Source organism: Uncinocarpus reesii, genomic scaffold (genome assembly GCF_000003515.1).
Source record: "Uncinocarpus reesii 1704 scaffold_3 genomic scaffold, whole genome shotgun sequence".
NCBI classification, from domain to species: domain Eukaryota; kingdom Fungi; phylum Ascomycota; class Eurotiomycetes; order Onygenales; family Onygenaceae; genus Uncinocarpus; species Uncinocarpus reesii.
In genome coordinates this window covers 457390-469835 of record NW_003052498.1, presented here as the reverse complement: position 1 = coordinate 469835, position 12446 = coordinate 457390, and the positions used below count along the sequence as shown (strand labels likewise).

The 12446-nt window shown below is 49.6% G+C and overlaps 7 protein-coding genes across 7 annotated transcripts; 4 read left to right on the top strand and 3 right to left on the bottom strand.

The window, feature by feature from the left end:
• Positions 1–398: 398 nt before the first annotated feature.
• Positions 399–2259, bottom strand: UREG_04910 (uncharacterized protein; the record flags this gene model as incomplete). The annotated part of the gene is made up of 5 exons (XM_002584175.1): positions 399–1168; positions 1219–1650; positions 1710–1786; positions 1836–2005; positions 2068–2259. The coding sequence occupies 5 exons, from the start codon at positions 2257–2259 to the stop codon at positions 399–401; spliced, it is 1641 nt and encodes a 546-aa protein (XP_002584221.1).
• A 1027-nt stretch (positions 2260–3286) lies between these two features.
• Positions 3287–5034, top strand: UREG_04909 (uncharacterized protein; the record flags this gene model as incomplete). The annotated part of the gene is made up of 4 exons (XM_002584174.1): positions 3287–3595; positions 3907–4042; positions 4083–4673; positions 4736–5034. The coding sequence occupies 4 exons, from the start codon at positions 3287–3289 to the stop codon at positions 5032–5034; spliced, it is 1335 nt and encodes a 444-aa protein (XP_002584220.1).
• A 366-nt stretch (positions 5035–5400) lies between these two features.
• Positions 5401–6397, top strand: UREG_04908 (uncharacterized protein; the record flags this gene model as incomplete). Its single annotated transcript, XM_002584173.1, has 2 exons — positions 5401–5600; positions 5641–6397. The coding sequence occupies 2 exons, from the start codon at positions 5401–5403 to the stop codon at positions 6395–6397; spliced, it is 957 nt and encodes a 318-aa protein (XP_002584219.1).
• Positions 6398–7169: 772 nt separating this feature from the next.
• On the top strand, positions 7170–8120 carry UREG_04907 (uncharacterized protein; the record flags this gene model as incomplete). The annotated part of the gene is made up of 1 exon (XM_002584172.1): positions 7170–8120. One exon carries the CDS (start codon positions 7170–7172, stop codon positions 8118–8120), a length of 951 nt encoding a protein of 316 aa, XP_002584218.1.
• A 396-nt stretch (positions 8121–8516) lies between these two features.
• Positions 8517–8873, bottom strand: UREG_04906 (uncharacterized protein; the record flags this gene model as incomplete). Its single annotated transcript, XM_002584171.1, has 1 exon — positions 8517–8873. One exon carries the CDS (start codon positions 8871–8873, stop codon positions 8517–8519), a length of 357 nt encoding a protein of 118 aa, XP_002584217.1.
• A 506-nt stretch (positions 8874–9379) lies between these two features.
• Positions 9380–10555, top strand: UREG_04905 (uncharacterized protein; the record flags this gene model as incomplete). Its single annotated transcript, XM_002584170.1, has 1 exon — positions 9380–10555. One exon carries the CDS (start codon positions 9380–9382, stop codon positions 10553–10555), a length of 1176 nt encoding a protein of 391 aa, XP_002584216.1.
• Positions 10556–11348: 793 nt separating this feature from the next.
• Positions 11349–12430, bottom strand: UREG_04904 (methionine aminopeptidase, type II; the record flags this gene model as incomplete). The annotated part of the gene is made up of 3 exons (XM_002584169.1): positions 11349–11405; positions 11462–11974; positions 12023–12430. The coding sequence occupies 3 exons, from the start codon at positions 12428–12430 to the stop codon at positions 11349–11351; spliced, it is 978 nt and encodes a 325-aa protein (XP_002584215.1).
• Between the last annotated feature and the right edge of the window lie 16 nt (positions 12431–12446).

Sequence of the window (12446 nt, the reverse complement as noted above, 5' to 3'; positions counted from 1 at the left end):
TAACGGAAATTCGGGGTCACGGAAGACACCATATGTGCTCGGCAGGAGAAGCTGCAACACGAGCTGCAAATATTTGAATTTCGCCGCTGTTACCACTGTGGGGAAGGGTAATCTGCGCAATCGTTCTCGTCATGATGCATCTTCCAGGATACTGTGCTTTGACACGAATGATCTGCAGACATCCAACACGCAGAAATTGGAAATCCCAGTTCCAAGTTCCTTGTTGGGAAATTTCGGGCGCCGTGCGTGCGCTTTTTCATGGATTTCTATTTTTGCATCCGGCCCGACTTGATATGCTGTTTTCGTCACGAATTGGAGTTTACCAAAAAGATAAGAAATAAAAAGATAACACGAGAAGAAATATTTAATGCGGCGAGACTAACTATAAGTTACACGTGCTATTCAGGAACCGTGTCGGTCGGCGTCTCTCCAAGGGGTACCTTCGCATCTTCAATGCCCTTTGGAATGTCAACCCAGATGTAAAGCAAAATTGCTACCGAGATCAGCAGGACGTTGGCAAGCATTGGGAACCGCAAGTTATTAGTCCTATTCTGGATAACTCCTTGCACGAGAGGATTGATCCAACCAGTGGCAAGATCCAGCGTGATCTCAAGCCCAAAAAACTGGGCTTCAGATCCTTTTGGAATCAGCGATGAGTAAACCGCTCGGTTATACGACCGGAGGGCACTGCTCGTACTCATAAAGAGAACTTGCTCCACCCAAAATTCGGCAGTGTGCTTGTACCCAATCGGGACGTTGTTGCTGATTCCGATACAGCCCCAAAAAATGCAGAGGAAATTAACGGCTAAAAAGACATATGCCCAGCTCTTGATAGGAGCTTGGATACGGGGGAAAATGAAGAGGAACCCCAAACTTCCCATGCATGCGAAAATGACGTTGGTGAAGGACCACACTTGGTAGACACCAGATCCGTTGCTGATACCAGTGACTTGAAGGAAAAGTGACTGGATCAAACCGAGGTAGTTGGAGTAGGAGGTGTGCCAGAGAACCCAGCCGATGCAGAGTTTGAATGCTTCGGGGTAGCGACGCACCGAGGAAACCATTAGAAGCCAGCCTCTCGCTGGGAGGAGGAAAACATCCGCGCCTTTTGGCCGCTTTTTGCCCTCTATGGCAGGTAATAGGAATTGGCCAATGGTCGCAAAGAGTACTATAAACTAGGTTAGGAATCTTCCGGGAAAATTGACACATAGGACTTACTCGTTATGCAACCACCGATGGTGATCGCAAGGAGGTAGTTGTGGTAGCCAATTTTGACATATGACCCTCGGGAATAAACAAGGATGACACCGATGATTAGTGCAGTCAAGCCACCAAGATTGCCGGCCACCAATGCAAGAACGCTAACAGTGAAACCCTTTGTCCATGTTCGCTTTTCTAATCCGCTGGAGTCTGCAGCCGCGTCTGCCGGCAACGCCGGTTGTCGGGGCCGAAACCAACCCACGGAGCGCATAAAGATAGGAATATAAGACGCTTCAATGACAACATAAACACCCTGAATAGTCGTTAAGGTGCAGTACAAGACAGAGAGGGCGGTGAGGTGGCTGTAATTGGACTCCGTCAAACCCGCAAACGGGAGAGCTAAAGCACCGAAAAGGATGATTGACACCATCATCATGGTTTTCCGATAGCCTACGCGTGGTGTTAATGCTTGAGATCGACAGACGGGGGTTGTTTTTCAGCTCACTTACTGGAATAATCTGCCAGTCCAGATACAAGAATAGTGATCACACCCTCCATGGCGCGACCAATTGCCCGCAAGTACAAGCTACTTTGTTAGTATACAGTTCAGCGACTCCCTTGCAGAGTATACTTACAGGTAACTGAGATAGTCAATTTCGCCGGCTCCGAACTTGACTACACATTTGATATTGCTTCCGCGTCGGCCGCACGGTTTGTCTGATCCCGGCTGATGGCCCACCAGGTTGGCAGCAGACTGAATCGCAGCAGAAACATAGTTGAAAACCATAGAAGCTGTCGGACCGGTCTATATTCTCCCATCAGTGCACTGTTTCCAAAGCCACAGAACAGGATGCTGGGAAGACAGACCGAATAGCACAGAATTAGAAAAGCCCATAATGCTTTTCTTGAGCCCAACGAGGCAGCTGAGGAATCCGCTGCGCTGGTTTCGCCTTCTGATCCTCCATCGCGCGGGATCTCCTGCGCAGAAGCTCCAGCGCCCTTTTTGGTATTATCCAAGTCTGAATCATGTATGTCGCTGGCATTGCTGGCGGACGACATCTCTTCGTTCTAGACGGGTGAAAATTGATGGTATTCCGGCACTTGAGAGCTCGGGAATGCCGGTTCTTAAGGTCATAAGAGATCTCAAATCCTTTTGCAGCATTTCTTGCAAACTGGGGGCCAAGCGGATATCCGTCCATCGTGAAGAAACCGCACTGAAATATGAGCAAATTTGATGCAGTGCCCGGAGAATGTTGTGGTGGCCCGCCCTCTGAATCCAGGATGGAGACTGCGTAGAGGATGCGTCTGTGTCTGCGCACGATTGAGCAAGTTTTCGTTGGCTCCTTGGGTACTAGATGGACAGGGAGTTCCCTTCGCATGAACAGGGACTGAACACAGTTCCGAAGATCCCATCGGGTCCGAGAACTGATCCAAACGCCAGCCCCGTCTCACCATAGACTTCACCTCGAATGCAAATTTTATAAGGAGTGCGAGACTACAGCTTCAAATCTGGGCAGTTGATAAGCTTTCGAATCTGATGCGCAGATTTCGAGGAACGTTTGTTGGGCGCTAGTTAAGTTAGCGATGGCACCCCGGTCAACACGAGCCCACACCTGAGCTCTAAGCCAAGAAAGCTATGATGGCGGAACTTTTGCGGAGAACTCAAGTGGATGAGAATGGGCCAGTGCTGGGAATCCGAGACTGTGAGAAACCGCTTTTCTGGGATCGAAGGAGGCTACGGGTATTATTGAGCCTAGAATCGAGAATTGAGGATAACGTGGGCCCCGTAGCTAACATGGGCGTCAGCCGCTGGTTAGTTAACGGACCGTCTGTGCAGGATTGAATTGACATCCCTGCCATTCCACCAGCTGTCAGATTTCGTCGACGCCCTTCTTCAAACTAGTGAGCCCATTTCCTTTCGGAGCCAACGAACTGAGTTATCGCCGTCGACTGTGTTCCTCTTTTTCCTCTTTTTGAACCTCACGGAGGTCGTCTCTCAAGAACAAATTCAGTCAAGGGTTGATGAGCCGCCTCTCCTTTGGCTTAGCACCAATCCGCACGATCGTGATATGTGCCATTTCGAAACATGTCTGAAAGTCCGAAAGACAAACCAGCAAGCGAAAACATGGCTGCTAAGGTAGAGGCCTCAAACCCTCCTGGACCGCCGTCGGACATCGAGCGTGATGGCAAACCAATGGCCACACCTGCCTATACTGCGTTTTCTCCGTCGAGAAGGACATTCATCCTGACTGTGGTTACCGTTGCAGGTTTCTTTGGGCCTTTGGCCGGAAACATCTACTTACCTGCGCTCCCGGTACTCACTGACGAGTTCAATGTCAGCACAACTGCCATGAATAGTACAGTCTCGGTTTTCATGGTCGTCTTCGCGTTTGGGGTGAGTTATTGTCTCTCCAGTGATGATGAGGATAATATTGGCTGATTCGGGCTCCTGAAGCCTCTTTTTTGGGCAAGTTTTGCGGACTGGAAGGGAAGACGACCTCTTTATCTCGCCTCAATCCTTATATACATCGGCGCAAACATCTTACTTGCAGCCTTGCCGAGTAATTTTGGTGCGTTGATCTTCCTTCGGGTGATACAAGCATTTGGGTCAGCCGCTGTGGTATCAATGGGCGCGGGAACTGTGGCAGATGTGAACAAAACGCCTTTCACGCAGCCGAAATCAGAGGCTAATGAATGGAATATCAGATTGTTGAGCCAAAAAAACGCGCAAGAGCAATGTCGTACTTCCTACTTGGTCCACAGTGTGGCCCAATATTGGGGCCAGTGTTGGGAGGAGCCTTTGCAGGGCAAGCATCTTGGAGGTGGATTTTCGGCTTCCTGGGTAAGATTTCCTTGAATTTTCTGCTTCTCCATTATACAAGTGGTTCATCGCATTGATGCAACGTTAGCGATATCCGCATTCGTCCTTTGGCTCGTAATCATCGCCGCCCTACCTGAAACGCTCCGAGCTAGAGTAGGGAATGGCAAGATATTCCACGAACGTGGTTGGATATTGTGGCCGCCAACTCCATTCTCCCAACTTGCTCCTGAATCCGAGCGCGGGCCGCCACCACCGAAGCCAACACTGAAAGGCTATTGGCAGTTGTTCAAATATCCTCCGATCGGAATCGTCTGTTTCGATACCGCTATACTCTACTCATCGTACTTCTGTATTGCCATTCAGCTCCCTACGGCACTGCAAGGCGTTTACCATTGGTCCACAGCAAGCGTTGGTGCAGGCTATCTGGTTGTTGGAATCGCCATGGTAATAGGTTCCGTGACTGGAGGCCATTTCTCGGATTGGCGGCGAGCGCGTCTGGCGAAGACACTGGGGGAGAAGAATATTCCCCCTGAAACTAGACTGATTGACCAAATCTGGGGGGTCCTCCTTTTAGCTGCTGGCCTTTTGATGTTCGGCTGGTTTGTTGATAGATCAATCCACCCAGCAGCAACACTTGTGTCTACATTTTTGAGTAAGTCCCATCGTGATGACTTCTTTTGTGTGACAATTCAAAGCTGACAAGGGTGTAATCAGCCGGGTTTGGGATGTCCTGGACCTTTGTTGCCTCAAATGCATTCCTCACAGAGTGCGTCGCCCAGCAGGCTGCTGGAGCCTTTGCGCTGGGAAACATGCTTCGAAGCCCAGGGGCTGCAATTGCTGCAGCGATAATCGCACCACTTGTGACTCGGATGGGTTGGGGATGGTGCTTCACTGGGCTGTCCATATTGAATTTGGTGGTGGTTGGTGCTGCGGTTATTGTGCTGCGCGTAAAGTCGCCTTACTGGAGGAAAAAGAGAGAGGCTGGAATGGCCTCGAAACGTACCAAGGCCTAGATTCTCTTGTGGAAATAGAAAGCACAATGCCCACATTTCCGTAACATCCGAGTCCTCGCTGCCCTAGAGCCCCATTAAGTGGTTTGCACTATCATTATATTGTGAATATCCATGGCTCCGTGATATTAGAGGCCGACCCTAAAAGTCACGTGCCAAGTCGGATATAATACTCCCTATGACGGAATTAGGTTGTTCCGATGAATCACGTGACTGTATGCGAGCCTCGGCTCACATGGGGAGCTCCGAGAGTCCGAAGGCCCCGTTGCGATTCCGTATATTCTTCTCCTCCATTATAATTACTGAAGAGCTATACGTTAACCTATGAAGGGCGATGTTGAAGAGAAGCTTTCGTAGCCACTGGAGATCATGGAGGATACTGTGAGCACGCTTGACCCCTCCGAGGGGGTCGCTCAACCTGTAGCTCCAAAAACAAACGGACCTACAAAGAAACCCCCAAGCGATCCCGACGTTCAGAGCAACGCCCAAGGCAATCCTTTGATGAAGGGCGTATTGTCGAAAACTGATACTACGATCCTCCGGTTAAGCAGGCAGGTGCAGCGTTTCCTGTATCCCCGAAACTCCTGGTTCTAACAATTCGTGAAATAGATTAATATCCACCTCTTACGGTGAAGAAACTGTACTCGCATCGGTGAACTACTCCGCAAGTCTCCTCCACTACATTCTCTTTTCCCCTCCTCTTCGGGCCATTTTCGCTCGTCTGCACAGCCGTCTAGGCCTCGTCGCAAGAACTCGCAAAGGTGACTCTCAGTCACAAACACCGCCTCTCCTTGCACTCGCGGCGCTTATTTCAGAGACGCGTACGGCGCTGCGGTTGCTTGGCCTTATACCGCTCTGGGAGTGGGGTTCGGCAACTGTGAAGTCACCGCCGGCAGACCCTGTCTTGCGTGGCGTGGCTTTTGCGCAAGTCTTCGTCAATGTGGTCTATCAATTCATGGAGAACATTGCATTCTTGGCGTCCAAGGGTATAGTCTCACAGCGCCTTCTGCGGCGCTGGGGCGGGGTCGGAAAATGGTATATATGGTCCACACGCGCATGGCTGAGCCACGTCGTGTTGGAGTTTGTGCGCTTATGGAGAGAGCGATGTTTGGCCGCGAAGCAGAAACAACTGGCCGTGGAGAAGGCCACAGGCGCGATAGCCGCAGATGAGGAGGAGCGCGGTGAAGCACTCCGGGTGCGAGCATGGCGTAAGAGTTTGGTGAGCAACCTTGCCTGGTTTCCATTATGTCTCCACTGGAGTCTGGAGAACGGTGCTGGGATTTCGAACAGTATGGTTGGGCTTTTGGGATTCATTGCTGGCGCTTGGAAGCTGAGCGATTCTTGGAAAGCAACTGCAACAGGGTGAGCAGGGTTTCAGCGTGTGCATCGGCGTTGTGTATTGGCAATTTTCTCCATTTGAAGGTGTTAGTTCTGCAGCAACCACTCAATATCCTGGATTGATTGACAGTCCGGCAACTCTTGCTCCTCTTGAAGCGAATTTTGAGACGAAAGCCCTGTGTGCTCCAATAGAGTTAACTACTACTACTAAAAATAGGAGAAACAAACCCACAAGGCTGATTAGTGAGCTCCGAAGCTTCTGCATCAGTTTAAGCCTTATCGTGAAGTATCTCCTGTTGGAACGCGAATTAATATATCACGACGACGGCTAAGCCACATCGGCACACGGTTCAAATTGAACACTTGTTCTGTGAGACCTCAGCGGACGAATGATACTCAGCCTTTTATGCTTTCATGGTTTATCCTTTGCCAGAAGCTTTTCAGCTCATTCTCATGTTGGTTCTGAAGTGGTTAGCGTCGAGCATTTTCCGCATGCAGGATGGCTTGAACTCCCGGTCAAATCAGGCCAAATCCAATCCTTTTTCATGGTTATACGTTGGTTTGGTTCTCTGGGGCTGAGGGGCTGTTCACAGCGCCTACAGAACCAATCCTCGTGGGTTGGAACCTTTAGTTATCGTTGACATCCGTGGGCTCCGGCCAATATTTTGAAGAATCCATTTATCCTTCTAGGGGTAACATCGTGCTCATACCTGTTGTATAACCTTTTACCCTCGTCCGTCCACTCAATCACGTTCGACATCGGCGCTCCTACTTTCGCAGGTCACAGTGATAACATAACGATGGCCGGCATGATGTCGAAACGAAGCGTTTTCACAACGGTAACGCCGTTGCCTCCCTATCTTACCCGCGAGACCGTTATCGAAACTCTTCATCAACACTCGGACATGATCCAGCTTAACCCACTTGTCATCAAACATGAGCGGTGCAATCCTCCTCCAAACGCTCCCGCGGACGAATTTCATTGCATCTGGTATGAATTGATGGACAAAATACACTATCTGCCGGGAGGCATGCTCAGCGGGCACGTTTCGTATAAAGCCTGTTTTTACGATTTGCCTCGAGGCCTACAGACCCACGTTTATGCTCCGACGGGGTTAGATATCAAAGATAAATGGAGTATCTGTGGAAATATGCCTGGTGAACCGCGAGAGCCCGTCGAATTAGGCCTGACAGACGCACCACGCGAAGGGCTTTATCTTCGAGAGGACGTTGATATGCGATGCAATATATTCGTGACAAGTTTCGTGAAGAAGACTTTGAGGAAAGCTCACGCCGTCCTCGTTGAACGACTAGTCGTTAAAGCGGATATATTAAAGCAACGGTCAGACTATGCGAGTTCAGTTCGACACAGCCTCCTCGCTTATCCACCGACGGAGACAGATTCGTATCGCAGTAGTTGGCAGTCACCGACATCCCCTGGTTTTCGAGTAGCGAGCCCTGATGTGACTTCGCAAATTTCACCCTCCTCCATTTCCCCAACCGAACTGCATTTCCAAGGACGGGGTTCTAGCCTTGTTCTCGACCCGGCGCAAACGGGTCCCTTCCCTCCTACGCAATATAGCAAACCCACCAAACCCAACGAACATATATATGAAATCGATGGGGCTCCCGTTCAGCTTCCTGAAATCACGGTTGAGCAAGTTGATGACAACGCTCAAAATGAGCTTCCGGCAAGCTCCGTAAAACGAAAGCCAACTGCTTCACAACCGGGTCAAGCGGAATTAGCGTAGACTATGCCATGTCTTCCAATCAAGCCTGCAAAGTCCCATTCGAATCGCAATACCCTTGTGCTTCCCAGAGCCCTCAGTCGCTCTGGCCTGCCATCGAGCACTGGTCTCGCAGCAGGGTTTGTGTATGTCTCAGTTGGATAGACGGTGCTTCCCCGAAGTGATCGCAGCAAGCCAAGCAGGTGCTTGCCGTACGGCTGATCCTCAGGGTCGCGGGGCAGGATCTGGAAGTCCGCGCTCCAAGAATAGCAGGTTTGGGATGTCCATTACTGGTGTGTGCGACGAATTTCAAATATGATTCGGCCAGATTCGAATACTCTCATCCGAATCCGAATCAATTTGCGAATTATTCGGATTATTCCGAGCTTACATCTTGGTGCCGTTATAGTTAGATGAAATTTAAGCTCTTCTTATGGCAGCATCAGAATTGACCCGAAGAAGTTTAGCTGCCCTGAATATTTGGAATAATTCGAACCATTTGAATAAGGGTGACTCGAATAAGGGTGACTCGAATAAGGGTGACTCGAATAAGGGTGACTCGAATAAGGGTGACTCGAATAAGGGTGACTCGAATAAGGGTGACTCGAATAAGGGTGACTCGAATAAGGGTGACTCGAATATGGGTGACTCGAATATCACACTCCGACTCCGACTTGCTTGCAAGTTGCTGGGGGCATTGATCTGGTAGCAGCCTGTGATTATAATGGAGTGGAAGACCGTCAATGGGTGGCACCCCGGTCCGAGCTGGTTGCCCATGGTGGAAGAGGGAGAATATAGTGCTTGTCATAGGGGAGCTGGGCCACTGGAGGATGGGAAAGAAGAAGAAGGTACACGAACCTGTGGTAGAATGATTTAAGGAATTGGGTATGGCATAGTGCGAGAGTAGATGACAGGCCTTCCGACTGATGTGCTATTTTCTCAACAGTGCTTCACTGCAATAGTTAGTTATATATTTATATCACAAATGCTCTTGGCATATCCCCTACTCTGAACTCACAGAGTAATTCGTTTAGCGCTCTTGTTCAGAATTCAGCAGCATACCCAGAATCATTGCTGTTTATGAGCACCAACTTCGCTTCTTGACGGGAATCACAGCCACAAGTTCACAACCGCCTGGTGTTGCCTGCTGGCCCCTGGGTCACGTGTCTATCAAAATGGCAAGGGGCAGTGACTCACAGCCCTTTATATCTTTGACCTGCGAGCCAGAACATAAATATTTCGGAACTCCTACAATTCTCTCTGATCACACTTGAGCAGCAGATATGGGCGGCAAGGTGTTCTCTGAGCCAAAGGGTAATGAGCCTGCCCTTCAGACTCCTCGCATGAGCGAGGCAGTCTACACGCGCACAAGGGACTTCTGTATCCGACAACTTCAAGATTTATTCGATGTCGTGGTCTCGCCACCGGAAGCTCCAGGGAAAGCCGACTATGGGGATGTTGACACCCTGGTGCAAGGCCCTCGACCGGGGTTTACATGGGAGGAGGTTGGGAAGCGCCTGAATTCCCGCCGAGCAGTGCATAATGGAGTCACGCACAGCTTTGCGGTTCCTATCACCGTTGACGACAGCGACGCCCATGACGAAATCTATGCCCAAATCGATGTGCATGTCTGCCGCCCCGGGTTCATAGAATGGGAATGCCTCCTTGATTCTTACGGTGATATGTGGCAGATCGTCGGTAAGTTTCTGAGACCATTGGGTCTGACGGCCAATGATAAGGGCCTCCATGTTCGGATCCCGGAGATTGAATCGTCAAACCGAGCACACAGTATGGTGTACCTTACCCACGACGCGATGGATGTTTTGGAGTTTTTAGGCTTGGATGTGGAACGTTATCAGGATGGATTCGAGAATCTTGACGAGCTGTACAGATGGTGTGCAAGCGGGAGGTTTTTCCACTCTACAGCATTCTTGGCCAAGTTCGACACAGCAAACGACCGGCAGAGAATGAAGAAGAGGCCAATGTTCCAAAATTTCATTGATGAATGGGTCCCTGCGAACATTCATTTGTGGCGGGATAAAGAGCCGCTGACCAGAGAAGATATCATGCAGCAAGCACTGGCGCGATTCGGAAAGCAGGAAGATTATGAACAAAGAATTTCTGCATGGAGATTGAAAGTAGAAGAAGAGCGGCTATGGAGAGAAGTTGCGTCTATTGTCGCAGCAGAGTGCTCTGGGGACGTGAATATTGTCATCCGAGGATTGAAAAGATGGGTGCATTTTCTCAGCGAAGATGGCGACAAAGTGGTCAAACCGGCCCTCCGGACGGAAGTGGAGATGGATGCGGTTCGTCAACCTCGCTGGGCATCCCAAATATCACATTCCTCGCTCTCGAAGAAGTCCCTTTTCGACTGGGTCAAAGAACATTGGCGCGAGGTCAAAGTGCTGGAGAAGCGGCGTGTGGCCGCAGCCCAGGCGGAAAGAAAAATGAGCTCTTAACAATTTCTTTTTGCGTCAGTCACGATCAACTTTACTCCATTCTCAGCACTGGAAATGATTAGAAAGTGTCATGGCAGAATTGGAGTTACCGACTTCTTATCATGTTCAAGGGCCCCGACAATGTTCTTTCCAAGAACCTTTTCCTCGCCGCATCTAAGGAGGCCGTTTCAACGGGAGTGAAGTATAAACGACGCCCTCTATAACTGCCTCGTTGCAGATGTCTGTGCCATCATCTAGGCTGGACAGGGTCGAATACAACGTCTCCATATGAAGGAAAGCTGTGCTAGGAAGATTTGATGTACTTATAACAAATATAATTATAATGGCATGGTGCACCGCTAAGACAACTCGCGAATTTGGGTGCTGATTAGGAGGAGCGAGATGCCGAACAACTTACTATATTCAATGGTTGTGCCGGTTGGCTACTTTATGTTGATATACCGTCTAGATCATAAGAACAGGAAAACGACATCGGTGGAATCTACTTGGGCATCCGCTTTGTACGTACTAGGCGGTCGTGGTGCAAAGCTTGCATCGGCTTTTTGGCTATGAAGCTACCAATACTCATCGTCGAGAGAACAAAAGCCCGGAGTTAAGCGGTATCTTAAGACTTAAATAGGGATAGTACTTGATTCTGTTAGTTTAAAGGGCGTTATAGGCGCGATATATGCTATAAGTAAGGCGTGTTGAAACGCTTTTGCAGTGTAATTCCCATGTGTTGAAGCTAGGAACACAAAATCAAAATGCGGCCGATACTCTTGGAGTCAATTTGATCCCTCGATTTCCACCTCAACTAATAATCATCTCCTCGGGAGATTACCTCTTTGCAATTGGGTCGAAGCAGCACAGTCTGTTTAGAGCATTGTGTCAGCGTAAACTGTAGCATCTAGCTAGGATAGTACTCACATGTTCAAACTGTGCGACATAAGAGCCAGGAACATCCACCAGTGGTGCATAGGACTCCACAATGCCTTTTGAGACGAGTGATTTCATGCCAAGGTGGTAGTTCTTCACCCCAATACGCTCGAGATAACGTTTAGAAAAGACGAGGGTTCCAAAATTCTCATCAATTTTTTTCAATAGCGACTTGGCAGAGGCGTGATGAAGGCCAGTAGGATTGGCATGCTCGTTGCGCCCGTAGCCGTAAATTCCCACATCGTCCCTAAGATAGGCTTTGCCGGTGCTGCCAAAGGTTTCAATGGCAAATACATCGCCTTCTTCCATTAGTTGGTTCGTATGGGTCTTAATGAAGGGGACTTGTTTGTCGCCATGAATCTTGTACCGTAGGATGTTATGCCCAGTGATACTTCGGACCGCTTTGACGGGGATAGTCTTCCCGTTGAGCTCGACCTCGTAGCTCTCCATCACCTCTTGAATTTCCGCACTAATGTGGCTAATCCGGGCATCAACTCCTGCTTCCTACGTCTATTTAGCTCTGGAGCCACTGTACGGGACAGATTTGCTTACCTTGAGTCCAGTATTGGTGGCTGCTTTAACAGCAGCTAGCAGGCTATCAAAGACTGGATTGAAGGCCACGGTGAAAGCGCTATCGACGATTCTGCCGCTGACATGAACTCCAAAATCCACTTTCAAGACATCATCGTAGTGGAGGATAACCTCACTGGCCCCGGGGTTGGGAGTCCAATGGGCAGCTACGTTGTTCAGGCAAAGCCCAGTCGGAAATCCCATACCGGCTTGAAGGGCATCTCCAGTGTCGAGGCCTTGATGGCCGGTCAGCGCCCGAACACCATCCTCAATCTCATCGGCAAGCCGGCTCATGGAAACGCCAGGTTTAATGATAGTCTGCACATACTGGCGGACTTGGCGATGGACTTCAGCAGCTTTGCGATAGTCATTGAGAAACTCGTCATCCATATTGTTTACATGGTAT